The 17,956-nt window shown below is 40.8% G+C and overlaps 1 protein-coding gene across 4 annotated transcripts in view; it reads left to right on the forward strand.

Moving 5' to 3' along the window:
- LOC106574338 (neural cell adhesion molecule 2) overlaps window positions 1-17,956 on the forward strand; it is a 491,639-nt gene that overhangs the window by 344,852 nt on the left and 128,831 nt on the right. For all 4 annotated transcript variants that reach the window (XM_014150199.2, XM_014150197.2, XM_045697543.1 and 1 more), the window contains exons 3-5: window positions 5,948-6,154; window positions 12,994-13,149; window positions 15,317-15,454. In XM_014150199.2, the coding sequence (XP_014005674.1) occupies window positions 5,948-6,154; window positions 12,994-13,149; window positions 15,317-15,454 (501 nt within the window). The remainder of the gene's footprint in view (window positions 1-5,947; window positions 6,155-12,993; window positions 13,150-15,316; window positions 15,455-17,956) is intronic.

Raw genomic sequence — 17,956 nt, forward strand, 5'->3', positions numbered from 1 at the left:
CATTGCAGAGCTGGCTACAATTTCAATTTCACCCCCCTGAAAAGATAGAACAAATATTACAACAAATATTATGGCTGAACTCAAATGTGCTGGTTGATAAAATACCTGTATTTATGGGAAAGCATGTTTGAAAAGGGTATTTTGTTCTTAAATGATAATTGTAATGCTTTTTGTGAACGTTTATCGTGAGTAATTTAGTAAATTGTTTGTAAATTCCCCGGAAGTTTGCGGGGGTATGCTAGTTCTGAACGTCACATGCTAATGTAAAAAGCTGTTTTTTGATATAAATATGAAGTTGATTGAACAAAACATGCATGTATTGTATAACATAATGTCCTAGGGTTGTCATCTGATGAAAATCATCAAAGGTTAGTGCTGCATTTAGCTGTCTTCTGGGTTTTTGTGACATTATATGCTAGCTTGAAAAATGGGTGTCTGATTATTTCTGGCTGGGTACTCTGCTGACATAATCTAATGTTTTGCTTTCGTTGTAAAGCCTTTTTGAAATCGGACAGTGTGGTTAGATAAAGGAGAGTCTTGTCTTTAAAATGGTGTAAAATAGTCATATGTTTGAGAAATTGAATTAATAGCATTTCTAAGGTATTTGAATATCGCGCCACGGGATTAGACTGGCTGTTGTGTAGGTGGGACGATTTGGTGCCACCTACCCTAGAGAGGTTAAATGATATTGTAATGGTAGAGTTATGCCCTTCATGGAGTTATCCGAATTGTACGGGAATGTCTGCTCAATCCAAGAGTACAACCAATTGATTACAGCATTGCCCCAAAAATGGAGGAGGCGGTAGGCAGTGGGAGGACGCAGGGAACTGGTCTGTCTGCCCAATATAAAGGATCAAAACTGGTGGAGGAATAAAAATAGCATAAACAGAAAAGTATACCAGTTTCATTTGAGGACCAGGATGTTGACAACTGTGCCAAACAGATTGCAAAATAGTTGGGAAGAGATTTTTGATGTACAGTGAGGGAAAAAAGTATTTGATCCCCTGCTGATTTTGTACGTTTGCCCACTGACAAAGAAATTATCAGCCTATAATTTTAATGGTATGTTTATTTGAACAGTGAGAAACAGAATAACAACAAATAAAATCCAGAAAAACGCATGTCAAAAATGTTAGAAATTGTTTGCATTTTAATGAGGGAAATAAGTATTTGATCCCTCTGCAAAACATGTCTTAGTACTTGGTGTCAAAACCCTTGTTGGCAATCACAGAGGTCAGACGTTTCGTGTAGTTGGCCACCAGGTTTGCACACATCTCAGGAGGGATTTTGTCCCACTCCTCTTTGCAGATCTTCTCCAAGTCATTAAGGTTTCGAGGCTTACGTTTGGCAACTCGAACCTTCAGCTCCCTCCACAGATTTTCTATGGGATTAAGGTCTGGAGACTGGCAAGGCCACTCCAGGACCTACATCTAGACGTTCCGCTAGCGTAACACCTGCTCCAATATCCAATGATAGGCGTGGCGCGAATTACAAATTCCTCAAAAATACAAAAACTTAAATTTTTCAAACATATGACTATTTCACAGCATTTTAAAGACAAGACTCTCATTTATCTAACCACACTGTCCGATTTCAAAAAGGCTTTACAGCGAAAGCAAAACATTAGATTATGTCAGCAGAGTACCCAGCCAGAAATAATCAGACACCCATTTTTCAAGCTAGCATATAATGTCACAAAAACCCAGAAGACAGCTAAATGCAGCACTAACCTTTGATGATTTTCATCAGATGACAACCCTAGGACATTATGTTATACAATACATGCATGTTTTGTTCAATCAAGTTCATATTTATATCAAAAAACAGCTTTTTACATTAGCATGTGACGTTCAGAACTAGCATACCCCCCGCAAACTTCCGGGGAATTTACAAACAATTTACTAAATTACTCACGATAAACGTTCACAAAAAGCATAACAATTATTTTAAGAATTATAGATACAGAACTCCTCTATGCACTCGATATGTCCGATTTTAAAATAGCTTTTTGGTGAAAGCACATTTTGCAATATTCTAAGTACATAGCCCAGCCATCACGGGCTAGCTATTTAGACACCCGGCAAGTTTAGCCTTCACCAAAATCAGATTTACTATAACAAAAATGTTATTACCTTTGTTGTCTTCGTCAGAATGCACTCCCAGGACTGCTACTTCAATAACAAATGTTGGTTTGGTCCCAAATAATCCATCGTTATATCCGAATAGCGGCGTTTTGTTTGTGCGTTCCAGAAACTATCCGAAATGGTAAATCAGGGTCGTGCGCATGGCGGAATTCGTGACCAAAAAAATTCTAAATATTCCATAACCGTACTTCGAAGCATGTCAACCGCTGTTTAAAATCAATTTTTATGCAATTTATCTCGTAAAAAAGCGATAATATTCCGACCGGGAATCTCCTTTTCGGCAAACAGAGGAAAAATCACAAAGACGGGGGCAGCCAGTGCACGCGCCTAAGCCCACAGTCCCTTGATCGGCCACTTGACAAAGGCGATAATGTGTTTCAGCCTGGGGCTGGGATGACGACATTCTGTTTTTTCCCGGGCTCTGAGAGCCTATGGAAGACGTAGGAAGTGTCATGTTAGAGCAGAGATCCTTTGTAATTGAATGAGATGGCAAAGAAGTTCAAGAAATGGTCAGACAGGCCACTTCCTGTAAAGGAATCTCTCAGGTTTTGACCTGCCATTTGAGTTCTGTTATACTCACAGACACCATTCAAACAGTTTTAGAAACTTTGGAGTGTTTTCTATCCAAAGCCAATAATTATATGCATATTCTAGTTACTGGGCAGGAGTAGTAACCAGATTAAATCGGGTACGTTTTTTATCCAGCCGTGAAAATACTGCCCCCTAGCCATAACAGGTTAAAGGTTCCAATTGATACAGTTTTTTTTAATCAATTAGTATATTTGAGTTTATCCACAATATTTGTTCTGTTATTTGTTTTGTTTTTCTGGTGGATTAAATTGAAATTGCAAGCAACTTTGTATGGCTTGTTTTAAAAATAGCAATATTTGGGAGATTTCCTTTTCAAATAACTGAAAGTGATAGGCTGTAATCTGAATAAAGGGAAAAGGCCTTTCTTGATCTTAGGGTGAGACATTCTTACTAATTTGCTAGATTTAAGTACAACTTTTGTATGACTGAAGCCTTTAGTGAGAGGTGTAATGCTTTAATACTTAATAATTTCTGCCCCCCGAATTTATATTCATTATATAAATAGGCCCATTTAATTCGGTCTGACTTGCCGTTCCAAATAAAATTGAATATATTTTTCTCATATAATAAAAAAAACTGTTTGCTAGGTGTAGGCAAGACCATAAGAAAATAGATTCAGAAGAAAGTACTTTGTGTGAGTTGTGATAGGTTCGCCTATCATCATTTGGTTGTAATCCAGAGAGTTTAGAAAAATGTTCTAGATCCTTTATGAGGCTGCGGAGGGATCCAAGTTGTGGATTTAAAAGAAAACATGAATCATCAGTGTACAATGACACCTTTGTTTTTAAGCCTTGCATTTTTAACCCCTTGATATTATTGTTGGATCTGATTTGAATAGCTAACATTTCGATGGCCATAATAAATAGATATGCCGATAGTGGACAGTTTAAAACGTTTTGTGAAGTAGCCATTACACCTAGGGTTACTATACATTATTTTAACCCATTTTATAAGAGATTCTCCAAAATTGAAATGTTCCTTGCATTTATATATAAACTCCAGTCATACTTTATCAAAAGCCTTTTCAAAGTCTGCAATGAATAGCAGGCCTGGTTTCCCAGATTTTTCATCGTGTTCTATTGTTTCCAGTACTTGCCTTATGTTATCTCCAATGTATCGTCCATGTAAAAAACATTCTGATTAGAATGAATAATATCCGACAATACCTTTGAAATTCTATGCACTATATATTTTGCTAGAATTTTTGCATCGCACACTGAAGTGTAAAGGGCCTCTAATTTTTTTAATGGCCTGGAAATGTATATTTTCCACTTGTATCCTGTTTCAGTAATAAAGAAATCAGACCTTCTTGTTGAGTGTCTGATAATCTACCATTTACATAGGAGTGGTTAAAACATGCTAATGCTCTGAATATATCAAAAAAGGTTTGCCAAGCCTCCCGGGTGGCGCAGTGGTCAAAGGCACTGCATCGCAGTGCTAGCTGTGCCACCAGAGATTCTGGGTTTGAGCCCAGGCTTTGCTGCAGCCGGCCGCGACCGGGAGGCTCATGGGGCGGCTCACAATTGGCCCAGGGTCGTCCGGGTTAGGGAGGGTTTGGCTGGCAGGGATATCCTTGTCTCATCGCGTACTAGTGACTCCTGTGGCAGGCTGGGCGCAGTGCACGCTGACCAGGTCGCTTGGTGTACGGTATTTCCTCCTACACATTGGTGCGGCTGGATTCTGGGTTGGATGTGCGTTGTGTCAAGAAGCAGTGCGGCTTGGTTGGGTGTTTCGGAGGACACATGGCTCTCGACCTTCGCCTCTCCCGAGTCCGTATGGGAGTTGCAGCGATGAGACAAGACAGTAACTACTACTAATTGGATATCACGAAATTGGGGAAAAAAAGGGGGTAAAAAATAAAAAAATTAAATAAAAAGGTTTGCCATCCTGCCCTGGAGTTTTCCCGGACTTAAAGGCTTTAACTGCATCAAGAAGTTCCTCCTCTGTAATTTCACCTTCACATGAGTCTTTCTGTATGGCTGTTAATTTTACATTATTAATAGAAAACAAATCCATAAAACTAGCTTCGGTTAGAAGAGATGGAGGAGACTGAAACGAAAACATATTCCTGGATAGCTGAACATCCTTAGTAGCGGAAATGATTTCGGATTTATTTTTGAAATCATCGAACAATCATTCTGTTGCCTCTAAAAAGGCCTCTTTTACCATTTCTCCATCCTGGAACAGTTTCTTGTGCTTTGCTAGTATGCGACTCACCCGGAATGATGCAATCGTGGTTGCCTTTGATTTTGAGCTGGGCCTTGTAAAGATCGATTGTTGGGCAGCTAGTTGAGAGTTCAACTCTTTTACTTTTCTCTTACGTAGTTCACTTTTACCTGGAAAGTCACTTTCATATTTATTGTGAACAGTTTTGAAATGCCTCTCGACATTTTCCTTCTTAGCAAGAGTTATGCTTGAATGGCAGATCTTCCCACTCACTGTGAAAGTGGTAGATTTTCGTTTTCTTGCTGCTTGGTCCAGCAATAATATTAAAAACATAACCGCAACTTCATAGAAAAAAAATGTGTAAAAAAATTGCTACCACTGGAACATCAAAAATATTCTGTTACAGGTCTCGCAAGCATGGAAATGGAAACGTGCTAACTGCAGACGGTTGCTATGGTAGTGACAGTTTGGGAAAAAAATGTGGCAACTATAGTGCCGTGGGTTGGTCAAATGTTATGTCAATCAAGCTGTTTTAATTTTTATTTTGGCTGTGCAATAATATTCGAGAAAGAAGCTAACCTGTAAGCAAAGCATACGGTGCTTCAGAACTGTGGACTTTATTATTTTTAAGCAGACTCGATGGTAACGCTGTGAATTGCCAAAATATATATTTTTAGTGCATACATTTTGCTAACTTTTTTGCGGTCTACTAGAAAGAAGTTTGCGATCGACCGGTCGACTACGATCGACGTCCTGGGCACCAATGCTCTCGAAAGTGTGAAAATCATTCAACGGCATTTTTCTCCTACTCGTCTCTGAAGTGGGATAACACGTTTATCAAATTTCAAAGAGGCATAACTTTCCCATGTTGAACAAGGGCTGATTAGGTTACCATTTATTTCAGGTGTGCTTATGAATATATACGTGGGACTAATGGTGGGGTACTCAAGGGGAGGTTTGGGAAATACTGCTCTAAAGTCTACGGCTTGGCTTGGTTCTTTTTACAGTTTCTTAAAGTTACCTACAAGTTTTCTCTGTCCCACCAGTGATCGGAGAGCCGGTGAACCTGGAGTGGTTTAACCCCCAGGGGGAGCGCATCGTGTCGTCCCAGCGTGTGGCCCTGCACACCGGGGAGGACAGCTCCAGGCTGACCATCTATAATGCTGAGGTGGAGGACGCGGGCATCTACCGCTGCCAGGCCACCGACGCCCAGGGACAAACGCAGGAGGCCACCATGGTGCTGGAAATGTACCGTGAGTGTCACTTACATGCAATATGTAACAGAGGAGAACACACACACCACCCTCTCTTCATTCCCTCTTTATCCATTCCAGCCTCTGTAGGGGTCCTTCAGACATACAAAGACATGAGTTGAATACATCGCCGTCTCCTCTGTTAGATCATAAAGATACACAATATTTACATTCCATTGCACCTCCGTAATAACTTGCCCATTAAAGAGTGTAGTGAATGTTTGCTGGGTCTGGTGGTGTGTGTGATGGATAGTATTGAATGTGTGCAGGCGAAGGAGGCAGGCTCTAATTGTATGGGAGAGGGAATCTTCTGTGACCGTTAATGGGACGTGATACACGGAGGAGTTTTGCGGCTGGTAACCATCTGGCAGACGCTTGATTTGAATCACTGGTGTGGTGTGTGTACTGTGTGTGTACAGTTGAAGTCGGAAGTTTACATACACATATGTTGGAGTCATTAAAAATCAGTTTTCAACCACTCCACAAATGTCTTGTTAACAAACTATAGTTTTGGCAATTCGGTTAGGACATTTACTTGGTGCATAACAAGTAATTTTTCCAACAATTGTTGACAGACAGATTATTTCACTTATAATTCACTGTATCACAACTCCAGTGGGTCAGAGTTTACATACACAGTGCCTTTAAACAGCTTGGAAAATTCCAGAAAATTATGTCATGGATTTAGAAGCTTCTGATAGGCTAAATGACATCATTTGAGTCAATTGGAGGTGTACCTGTGGATGTATTTCAAGGCCTACCTTCAAACTCAGTGCCTCTTTGCTTGACATCATGGGAAATTAAAAGAAATCAGCCAAGACCTCAGAAAAACAATTGTGGACCTCCACAAGTCTGGTTCATCCTTGGGAGCAATTTCCAAATGCCTGAAGGTACCACATTCATCTGTACAAACAATAGTATGTAAGTATAAACACCATGGGACCACGTAGCTGTCATACCGTTCAGGAAGGAGACGTTTTCTGTCTCCTAGAGATGAACGTACTTTAGTTCAAAAAGGGCAAATCAATCCCAGAACAACAGCAAAGGACCTTGTGAAGATGCTGGAGGAAACATGTACAAAAGTAACTATATCCACAGTACAACGAGTCCTATATCGACATAACCTGAAAGGCCGCTCAGCAAGGAAGAAGGCACTGCTCCAAAACCGCCACAAAAAAGCCAGACTACAGTTTGCAACTGTACATGGGGACAAAGATCGTACCTTTTGAAGAAATGTCCTCTGGTCTGATGAAAAAAAAATAGAACTGTTTGGCAATAATAAATATTGTCATGTTTGGAGGAAAAAGCTGGAGGCTGTAAGCTGAAGAACACCATCCCAAACGTGAAGCACGGGGGTGGCAGCATCATGTTGTGGGGGTGCTTTGCTGCAGGAGGGACTGGTGAATTTTACAAAATAGATAGCATCATGAGATTTAATAATTATGTGGATATATTGAAGCAACATCTCAAGACATCAGTCAGGAAATTAAAGCTTGGTCGCAAACAGGTCTTCCAAATCAACAATGACCCAAAGCATACTTCCAAAGTTGTGGCAAAATGGCTTAATGACAACACAGTCAAGGTATTGGAGTGGCCATCACAAAGCGCTGACCTCAATCCTATAGAACATTTGTGTGCAGAACTGGAAAAGCGTGTGCGAGCAAGGAGGCCTAGAAACCTGACTCAGTTACGCCAGCTCTGTCAGGAGAAATGGACCAAAATTCACCCCTTAACCCCTGGTCGGGCTCCTATCGCTATTAGCATAACAAAATTTTATATCTATTTTTTTCAAATATAGGACTATGTTATATCGTTTTATAGATACACCTCTCCTGAATCGAACCACGTTGTCCTATTTCAAAAAGGCTTTACAGCAAAAGCAAAACATTAGATTATGTTAGAGGAGTATATCGTAAAAGTAGCCACATAGCCATTTTCCGACCAACCACATGCATCACAAATAACCAAAAAACAGCTAAATGCAGCACTAACCTTTGACAACCTTCATCAGATGACACTCCTAGGACATCATGTTACACAATACATGCATTCTTTTGTTCGATAAAGTTCATATTTATATATAAAAACAGCATTTTACATCGGCGCGTGACGTTGACTAACTATTTTCCCTCAAATGCATCCGGTGATCAGCGCTACAATTTACTAAATTACTATTCGAAAACATTTTTAAAATGTAATATTGTCATTCTAAGATTTATAGATGAATATCTCTTGAAAGCACCTGTAATGCCAGATTTAAAAATAACTTTACTGGGTAATCACACTTTGCGATAAAAGGGGATGCGATACTCAAATAGGCTACTGTTACAGGTCAGCGCCATCTTGGAACAATCGCATATCACATCTAGTCTTGTATACTATTGTCAATAATCCCTTACCTTTGATTATCTTCCTCAGAAAGCACTTCCAGGGATCCCAGGTCCACAACAAATGTATTTTCGTTCGAAAAAGTTAATCCTTTATGTCCCAATAGCTTGTTCTTGTTAGCGCGTTCTGAAGGCTGCTCCAAAACTTCCGTCGGCTGCGGGACTACTCTTTCAATAAAATGCATTTTTTTAAAATTTAGGTTTGTTCAAACATGTCAAACGTTGTATAACATAAATCTTTAGGGCCTTTTTCAACCAGAGCTCCAATAAGATTCAAGGGGGATGATTGCATTGTCTTTCAAAACATTTCGAAAGGGGAGGGTAGCCAGGGGCACCGGCGTCATAATGGTGATGGCCCTCCTCATGTGACCACTTTCCACAGTGTCTCATTCATTCAGTTTTCACAGTAGAAGGCTCAAATCACTTTGTAAAGACTGGGGACATCTAGTGGAAGCAATAGGAAGTGCTCAATGAACCATTGCTCACTGTGTGAATTACAGGCAAAGTGGTGAAGTTGAGTCCTCAATTCAGAAGTCCACATCCTGTTACGATCTGTCTCAGGGTTTTGACTGATATATGAGTTCTGTTATACTCACAGACACCATTCAAACAGTTTTAGAAACTTTAGGGTGTTTTCTATCCACAAGTATTAATTATATGCATATCCTAGCTTCTGAGTTTGAGTAGGAGGCCGTTTAAAATGGGCAAGAATTCTTTTCCAAAATCGCTGTAGCGCCCCCTATCCTAGGCGACCGTCAAGAGGTTAATGTGGGAAGTTTGTGGAAGGCTACTCCAAAACGTTTGACCCAAGTTAACCTCTATGGGCTAGGTGGGACGCTTGCGTATCAATTTCTCAAACATATGACTATTTTACAGCCATTTAAAGACAAGACTCTCGTTAATCTAACCACACTGTCCGATTTCAAAAAGGCTTTACAACGAAAGCAAAACATTAGATTATGTCAGCAGAGTACCAAGCCAGAAATAATCAGACACCCATTTTTCAAGCTAGCATATAATGTCACCAAAACCCAGAAGACAGCTAAATGCAGCACTCACCTTTGATGATCTTCATCAGATGACAACCCTAGGACATTATGTTATACAATACATGCATGTTTTGTTCAATCAAGTTCATATTTATATCAAAAACCAGCTTTTTACATTAGCATGTGACGTTCAGAACTAGCATACCCCCGCAAACTTCCGGGGAATTCGCTAACATTTTACTAAATTACTCACGATAAACGTTCACAAAAAGCATAACAATTATTTTAAGAATTATAGATACAGACCTCCTCTATGCACTCGATATGTTCGATTTTAAAATAGCTTTTTGGTGAAAGCACATTTTGCAATATTCTAAGTACATAGCCCAGGCATCACGGGCTCGCTATTTAGACACCCGGCAAGTTTAGCACTCACCATAATCATATTTACTATTATAAAAGTTTGATTACCTTTTGTTGTCTTCGTCAGAATGCACACCCAGGACTGCTACTTCAATAACAAATGTTGGTTTGGTCCAAAATAATCCATCGTTATATCCGAATAGCGGCGTTTTGTTTGTGCGTTCCAGACACTATCCGAAATAGTAAAGAAGTGTCCCGCGCATGGCGCAATTCGTGACAATGAAATTCTAAATATTCCATTACCGTACTTCGAAGCATGTCAACCGCTGTTTAAAATCAATTTTTACGACATTTTTCTCGTAGAAAAGCGATAATATTCCGACAGGGAATCTCCTTTTCGGCAAACAGAGGAAAAAATCCCAAAGGCGGGGGCGGTCGGGGTCACGCGCATAAGCCCAGTGTCCCTTGATCGGCCACTTGAGAAAGGCGATAATGTGTTTCAGCCTGGGGCTGGAATGACGACATTCTGTTTTTTCCCGGGCTCTGAGCGCCTATGGACGACGTGGGAAGTGTCACGTTAGAGCAGAGATCCTTAGTAAATGATAGAGATGGAAAAGAAGTTCAAGAAATGGTCAGACAGGCCACTTCCTGTAAAGGAATCTCTCAGGTTTTGACCTGCCATTTGAGTTCTGTTATACTCACAGACACCATTCAAACAGTTTTAGAAAATTTAGGGTGTTTTCTATCCATATGTAATAAGTATATGCATATTCTAGTTACTGGGTAGGAGTGGTAACCAGATTAAATCGGGTATGTTTTTTATCCAGCCGTGTCAATACTGCCCCCTAGCCCTAACAGGTTAAACAATTTAAAGGCGATGCTACCAAATACTAATTGAGTGTACGTAAACTTCTGACCCACTAGGAATGTGATGAAAGAAATAAAAGCTCAAATAAATAATTCTCTATTATTCTGAAATGTCACATTCTTAATATAAAGTGGTGATCCTAACTGATCTAAGACAGGGAATTTTTACTAGGATTAAATGTCAGGAATTGTGAAAAACTGAGTTTAAATGTATTTGGCTAAGGTGTATGTAACCTTCCGACTTCAACTGTATGTACATATGCACACGCTCTCATGCACACGTACGCACACCCCCCTCTGGAGGGTGCTTACCTTTCTCTCCCTCTCCACAAGTCCCCTTACCTCCTCTCACACACCTCGTTACAGCGGCACCACAGCTTGGCAGCTGTATCCATGACAACATCAGTCAGCCACCGTTCAGCTCTGTGTGTTCAGTATGTATGAGCAGTAACAGGAAGATAGTCACCTAAAGGGCTTGAGCAGGCCTGTAGTAGCCAGCACCCATCTGAGGCGATACCGAATGTGATTTCTTGTGATAAACATAAACACCACATGTTATGAAAAATGGACGGCCACTTTAAATGTGCTGTACATTACCACTTGTGAGTGTTGACATTTCCAGAAGACGTCAACACACCCACACACACGTGCACACGTCTTGACATTATCATATGTGTTCGTGCATCACAACTCACAACCTGACAAAAGCTATTCATATTCAAACTCAAATTATATTTTTATTTTAGCGAACAGATGAAAGACTATAATTTTCCGCACTGCTGAGTAATTGACAAGTATAGAGTTTCCAGAGTCTATCTTTGAGCACCGACCAACGGAGACCCACTTCAGACAGGAGACAGTGGAGGCAGTCGATATCCCACCTGAGGGAGCTCCAAGAAAAATGTCATGTCACCCCACTTTGACAGTTGCCCTTGCAGCTATGTGGGCAAAATGACGGAAGAGAAATTCTCACTGTGTTACCAATTTGACGGTGTCAAGCGAGCGGTAGACTATTACACGAGAGGATTTGTTTTTCTTACTGATTTTCTTGTCGAGCAGGGTAACGACAAAGAAGACAGGAAATGAAAACAAGTAGCGGGAGAACAAGGGACAACAACGTGTTTGAATCCCAGGGAGAGAACTGGGGGAAGGAGAGGGAATGAGAGGGAGTGAGGGAAGAGAGAAAGCGGGAGTGAGGGAATTAAATGAGAGAGAAAAATGGAGAGAGAGGGGTGGGTGAATTTGAGATGTAGTGAGAGAAGGAGAGGGAGAGAATGAGAGAGGGGGGTAAGAGAATTAAAGGGAATGACATAGCGCAAGAGAGGGAGTGAGGGAATTAGACACAAGGAGAGAGGAGAGAAACCAGCTAAAACATGCCGTGGAATGAAACCGGGCAGATGAGGAGGGTTGAATCTCACATTCAGAGGCACGTTAAAGAGCGGCGAAGAGAAAAAAAAGTATGTTTTAGAGAGCCGCCTGACATAAATCACATTGAAAAATGCTAATGTAATAGGTTGCAGAGTGATCTAGTGGATGGGACTGAAATAAATAGGGCCATGCATGTGATTTATGCACACTTTCATTTTTCCTCACAAAGTGGATAACCCGGTGCCAAACTCCACATGCAAAATACACACGCATGCATGCACACTCTTTTTTTCTCTCCATACGCCATACACACACGCCGTGTGATAAGTTGACGACACTAGCCAGCACTACGGGTTCTGAGAGGGTGGTGGAGTGTTTTTTAAGAGAACAGAAATGCAGGTCCCAAGTCAGCTTTCCCCAGGTGTAATCTATCAACCATCTGCCAGGGCTTGTCAGACAGGTGCCACAGCTTTAGACCAACACAAGTTGAATCAATCATTTGATTACAAACAGAACTTTCGGGGTGGGAGGATTCATTGAATATGCTGTGGGAAAGTTTCTGGGACTATTTTAGAGCACAGAGAATCCGAGTTGTCTCAGTGGTGTAGAATCATAAACAACATGTAAAACAGTTTGTTCTATAGAATGGAATTTACTCTCTACTCCACTGCAGGGTTTCCCTCAATCAATACACGTTACTTGGGCTCTGTTCCAAAGCCCACACTCACATACTACTTAGAATGAGGTGATGTATTGGCCATGCATTCTAAATGGTATACTTGTGTGAATATTGTAACATAAACTCTCTTGGAAAGACATCTCTAATGTGTCTTCAGTTCCTGTTACCTCATTTCCTATGTGACAGAGAAGCTAACGTTCCGCAACGTGAGGTCCCCCCAGGAGTTCCGTCACGACGAGGCGGCAGAGGTCGTGTGTGATGTCATCGCCTCGCCGGCACCCGCTGTCTCTTGGTTCTACCAAAAGGGCTTCAGGAGCATGGAGATCACAGAGGAGCACTACAGTAAGTCTGCTTATGGTCATTTGATACATGCTGCCTCTGTTGATGTGTTGGTAAACCTTATTTGCTTGTTAAAATGCCTAACTTTGTAACGTGCTTACTGTAGCTACCACAATAGCAGCATAACTTGACTCATGAAAAGTAATCTATTGAGCAGTACAGACCAAATAGAAATCAAGTGATATTTTCATGTGAACATGTCATTGGATTTTTCTTTGATGCTATTTTACAGTCTGCTTTTAATGAAGCAGCTGATAATTACATTAACATTGATATCAGAAGCCAATTAACGGGTTTGCTAGCGCATCAAAAAATGTAACATCTAATGAATTCAGTTTACATGTCAGATTGCTTCACACACCATTTTGAGTTATATCAGTTTAATAAATGTGCTTACTGTAGAACATGGGTGTGTCCCAAATTGCACCCTATTCCCTATGTAGTGCACTACTTTTGACAAGAGCCCTATGGGCCCTGTTCATATGCAGTGCACTGTATAGTGAAAGGGGTGTCATTTGGGATGTAACCTATTTAAACAAACCACTTTTATGAAAAATGTATTCCCCAGATTCTGTCAGGGGTTTGACGCTATAAATAGCTAGTTCTAGCAATAAAAGCCACAGCATGTGATTTCATTAAACATATTGTTGGACAATAAAACATGTTAACGAGCCTGCCTAGAAGATGGAGAGTAGTGGATGCAAATGTCATTTGGTGGTCCGATGCTCGCTGCCATGCTGTTGAGATCTGTGGGAATCATCCTTTCTTCCTTCTTCCATATTCTACATATGTCTTTCTACTTTTTAATTTAGTATTTTTTTGTTCCCATGTTGTTGAGATCTGTGGAAAGAAGATCTTTCTACTTCCTTCTCTCATGGCCGCTGAAAAGTCACAATACAGGATATTATTTCACCTTATTTATTTTTTCTTTATTTATTTTGTATTATTCCTTCACTTATTTTTTGTGTGCTTATGTTGTTGACCTACAGTATGTGGGGATATGAAGGGGATATTCTGTCTGTCTTGAACACTGATACTGTAAGTGACAGCACAGGAAATAATTCCACCATATTTCTCTACTTTTATTTTTCTTCATTAAATTAGTTATTTCAGATCATTGCTCCTAAAAGGAAAGGAAACAAAGGTGTCGTATACTATTGGAACACATCCTTTAGCTAAGGAGGAAAGGATAAGGAAAGAACAGTGTCTTAGATTGGAACACATCCTATGGCTTAGAAGGAAAGGAGAAGGGAAAGTTATTTTAGACTGTTAGAACACATTCCAATGCTAGAAGGACAGGAGAGGGAAAGTAATGTAACTTAGATTATTGGAATACATCTTGGGGCTGAGAAAGAAAGGAGAAGGAATGAAATGTATCTTCGACTATTGGGAACACATTCATGGCTCTTGCATGATGGACAGAAGTTAATTTGCAGGTTCAGACTTGTTTACCAATACTCTGTCACCCCATCCTTACTTTTCCTCCTACACCTTCCCCCTCATTCACCCATCACATAGACAGACTTGCTAGGCTGATTAGGCAAATTATTTGTTTGAATCCTTTGAAAGTAGTCAGGTTTTTTAATTGAAATTCAAAGGCCCTTCCCTTCTAAGCACGATCTCCCCTTGCCGTGCAGTAATGATTAAAGGTAAAGATAGCGCTGCTTTAAAAAAAATTCCACACTAATTACGGGTCAAGGTTTTAAATATCTTTGCGCTCGACCGAGAGAGATAGGGTTATCACTTATCTGCCAGTGACAACAATGAAGAAGGATGGGAAACTTTTTGTAAACTGCAGACCTAATTGCTAAAGTATTTATCTCACTTCGCTTATCTAACTTTATTTTAAAAAGCTAAAAGTGATAAAGGTTTCTGAAAATATTATTTGATAGCAAGTGTGTGATTGGAGTCATGAGACTTCCTTTCACTATTTTTCCTTTCTATCGTTTTCCTTGTATCTTTCTTTCCTTATTTCACGTCTCTTTCTAACTCTCTCTACCCCTCTCTCTCCACCTTTCTTTCTTTCTTTCTTTCTGTCTTTCTTTCTGTCTTTGTCTTTCTTTCTCATGCTCTATCCCTCTCTCTATTCTTGCCCCCTTCTCTCTGTCTATCCCTCTTTATCACTCCCTTTGTCACTCTGTATCGCTCTCTCTATACCCCCCCCCTGAAGGCAGGTTCCAGGTGCTGCCCAACAACAACCTGCAGATCCACAAGGTAACCAAGGCGGACGAGGGCGTGTACCGCTGTGAGGCGCGAGTGGAGGCCCGCGGCGAGATCGACTTTGTCGACATCGAGTTGGTGGTGAATGGTGAGAAGCTATAGAGTCCACTATAGCTAATACCTATCCATTCATATGCAGTGGTGAACGAAGAGTTAGCCATCTAGCTAGCATATCATACCGACTCTCCCCTTGACTATCATAACCAAAATGTTCAGTTATATATCTAAACTTGGTTCTCTGAAAGAACAAAGCTCAACAAATCAGAATCATTAAAACCCTACCCAGACATATTTTTCCTCTCACTGTAGCAGCTGGGCCTGATCTCAGAGCAGACTTATGAAGACTAGCGTAGCATACAGTACCTGCTCTCGTTTTATATATATCAAAAGCCTATCCAACCATATACCGTGGTCCCTTCTACAATAGCAGCCGTACAGCAGTGATGTTAAGGATGAGAAGCCCCTTACGGAGCCACAGTGTAAAGGCTCTCTTAGGCCAGGCACTGGGGTGTATCGATCAGTGGCATGCAGAATTGTTGCTCCTCTCAGGGTGAGAATAGAGTCACCTAGTAAGACAGAATCATTCTCCCCTCCTACACTCCACAGTCACAGCACTGACACAGGTACAGGGCTGCCAGCTCCCAAACAATCGCACCCCAGGACCACGGGCAAAATGAAACGCTTATCTGTCCAGAGACACTTGGTCTCACACAAAGAAGGAACTTTTGTCTCCGGTGGCAGGGATTAAATTGTCAATAGTGGCGGAAAATGTTTTTTTCTCTGATCTGATTCAATTCAGGTTCTCTTTTGAGTTATTGATACGAAAATAATCATACCTGGTGTGTAAGAATCGAGTCATTGATTAAGAATTAATCTTGTTAATAGTGTAGGTCACAGGAGGTTGGGGGCACCTTAATTGGGGAGAATGGGCTCGTGGTAATGGCTTGAGCAGAATTAGTGCAATGGTATCAAATACATCAAACACATGGTTTCCTTGTGTTTGATGCCATTCCCTTTGCTCTGTTCCGACAATATTATGAGCCATTCTCCCCTCAGCAGCATCCCGTGGTGTAGGTGGAAGTGTGATGGACAGGGGTTTGAACCTGTCCATCAGGTCTCAATCAAGGTTACTCATCACGCAAGTGTAGTTTTGAACCACCACCGCTACAAAGGCAGTGACTCCAGCAGTTAGAACTGTAGAGTCACTAAATTCTGCTGTGTTGAACATAAGAACTGAGCATTCACCTCAGATCGGCTTAGTTTGAGAGAAAGAACAGACTCACCGATCTAGACAGGCTCATTATAGAGCTACTTAATGATCAAAGGCTGCCACCGCTCCTTTGATTTCCTCTATACTCGCACTATTTCTGTGATTGAAGATTTCAATTAGTGCCAACTCGGGGCTTTGTAGCCCAAAAAGCGAAAGGTTGTCATTTTAATTCTCTAATTTGTCCTCAGGAAGGCCCCAGTGAAGCCAAGAATGCAAGCCACCTGAGAGTGTTTCGGGAGTGATTGAAATGTGATCTCTCGCGAGCTATAAGCACCGGTTATGCATGAGCGCCCACAATATTGTCTCGGCTATCTTGCTCTTCCCACCTAATGTAATAAACGCACTCGGTGGAAAAAAAAACACGGATTGCGTTCAATTTAGAGCACCACTTATAGTTGTGAGGAAGATCCAATAAGCTTGCTCAATGAGGCGAGTCCTATTATCCACTCGGCAACATGACACCCACCATCTGGCTACGGAGATGGGATAGTCCACCGCAGCCATCACTATAGAGTGTGTCCGACTGAGATAAAGAAAAACTCAGAAGTCACCCACTGGGCACAAACTGGTTGAATCAACATTGTTTCAATGTAATTTTTCAGCTTATTCTGACGTGGAAAATACATTGGATTTGAAAAGAGTCATCAACTGATTTATTTTTATTATTTTTTTTTGGGGGGGGGGAGAAAATCAGCTTTAATATTGCAGATACATTGTGGATTCTATCAGTGCAATTGTCTGCATAATCCCCCATATACCAGTCAAACATTTGGACACACCTACTCATTCAAGGGTTTTTCTTTATTTTTATTTTCTGCATTGTAGAATAATATTGCAGACATCAAAACTATGAAATAACACGTGGAATCAGGCAGTAACCAAAAAAAAGTGTTAAACAACTGAAAATATATTTTATATTTGAGATTCTTAAGTAGCCATCCTTTGCCTTGACAGCTTTGCACAATCTTGGCATTCTCTCAACTAGCTTCACCTGGAATGTTTTCCAATAGTCTTGAAGGAGTTTCCACATATGCTAAGCACTTGTTGGCTGCTTTCCCTTCACTCCGCGGTCCAACTCATCCCAAACCATTTCAATTGGGTTGAGGTCGGGTGATTGTGGAGGCCAGGTCATCTGATGCTGCACTCTCTCCTTGGTAAAATAGCTCTTACACAGCCTGGATGTGTGTTGGGTCATTGTCCTGTTGAAAAACAAATGTTAGTCCCACTAAGCGCAAAAGCAGATGGGATGGCGTATCGCTGCAGAATGCTGTAGTAGCCATGCTGGTTAAGTGTGCCTTTAATTCTAAATACATTCTTAAT

This window comes from Salmo salar, chromosome ssa16 (genome assembly GCF_905237065.1).
Source record: "Salmo salar chromosome ssa16, Ssal_v3.1, whole genome shotgun sequence".
Classification (NCBI taxonomy): domain Eukaryota; kingdom Metazoa; phylum Chordata; class Actinopteri; order Salmoniformes; family Salmonidae; genus Salmo; species Salmo salar.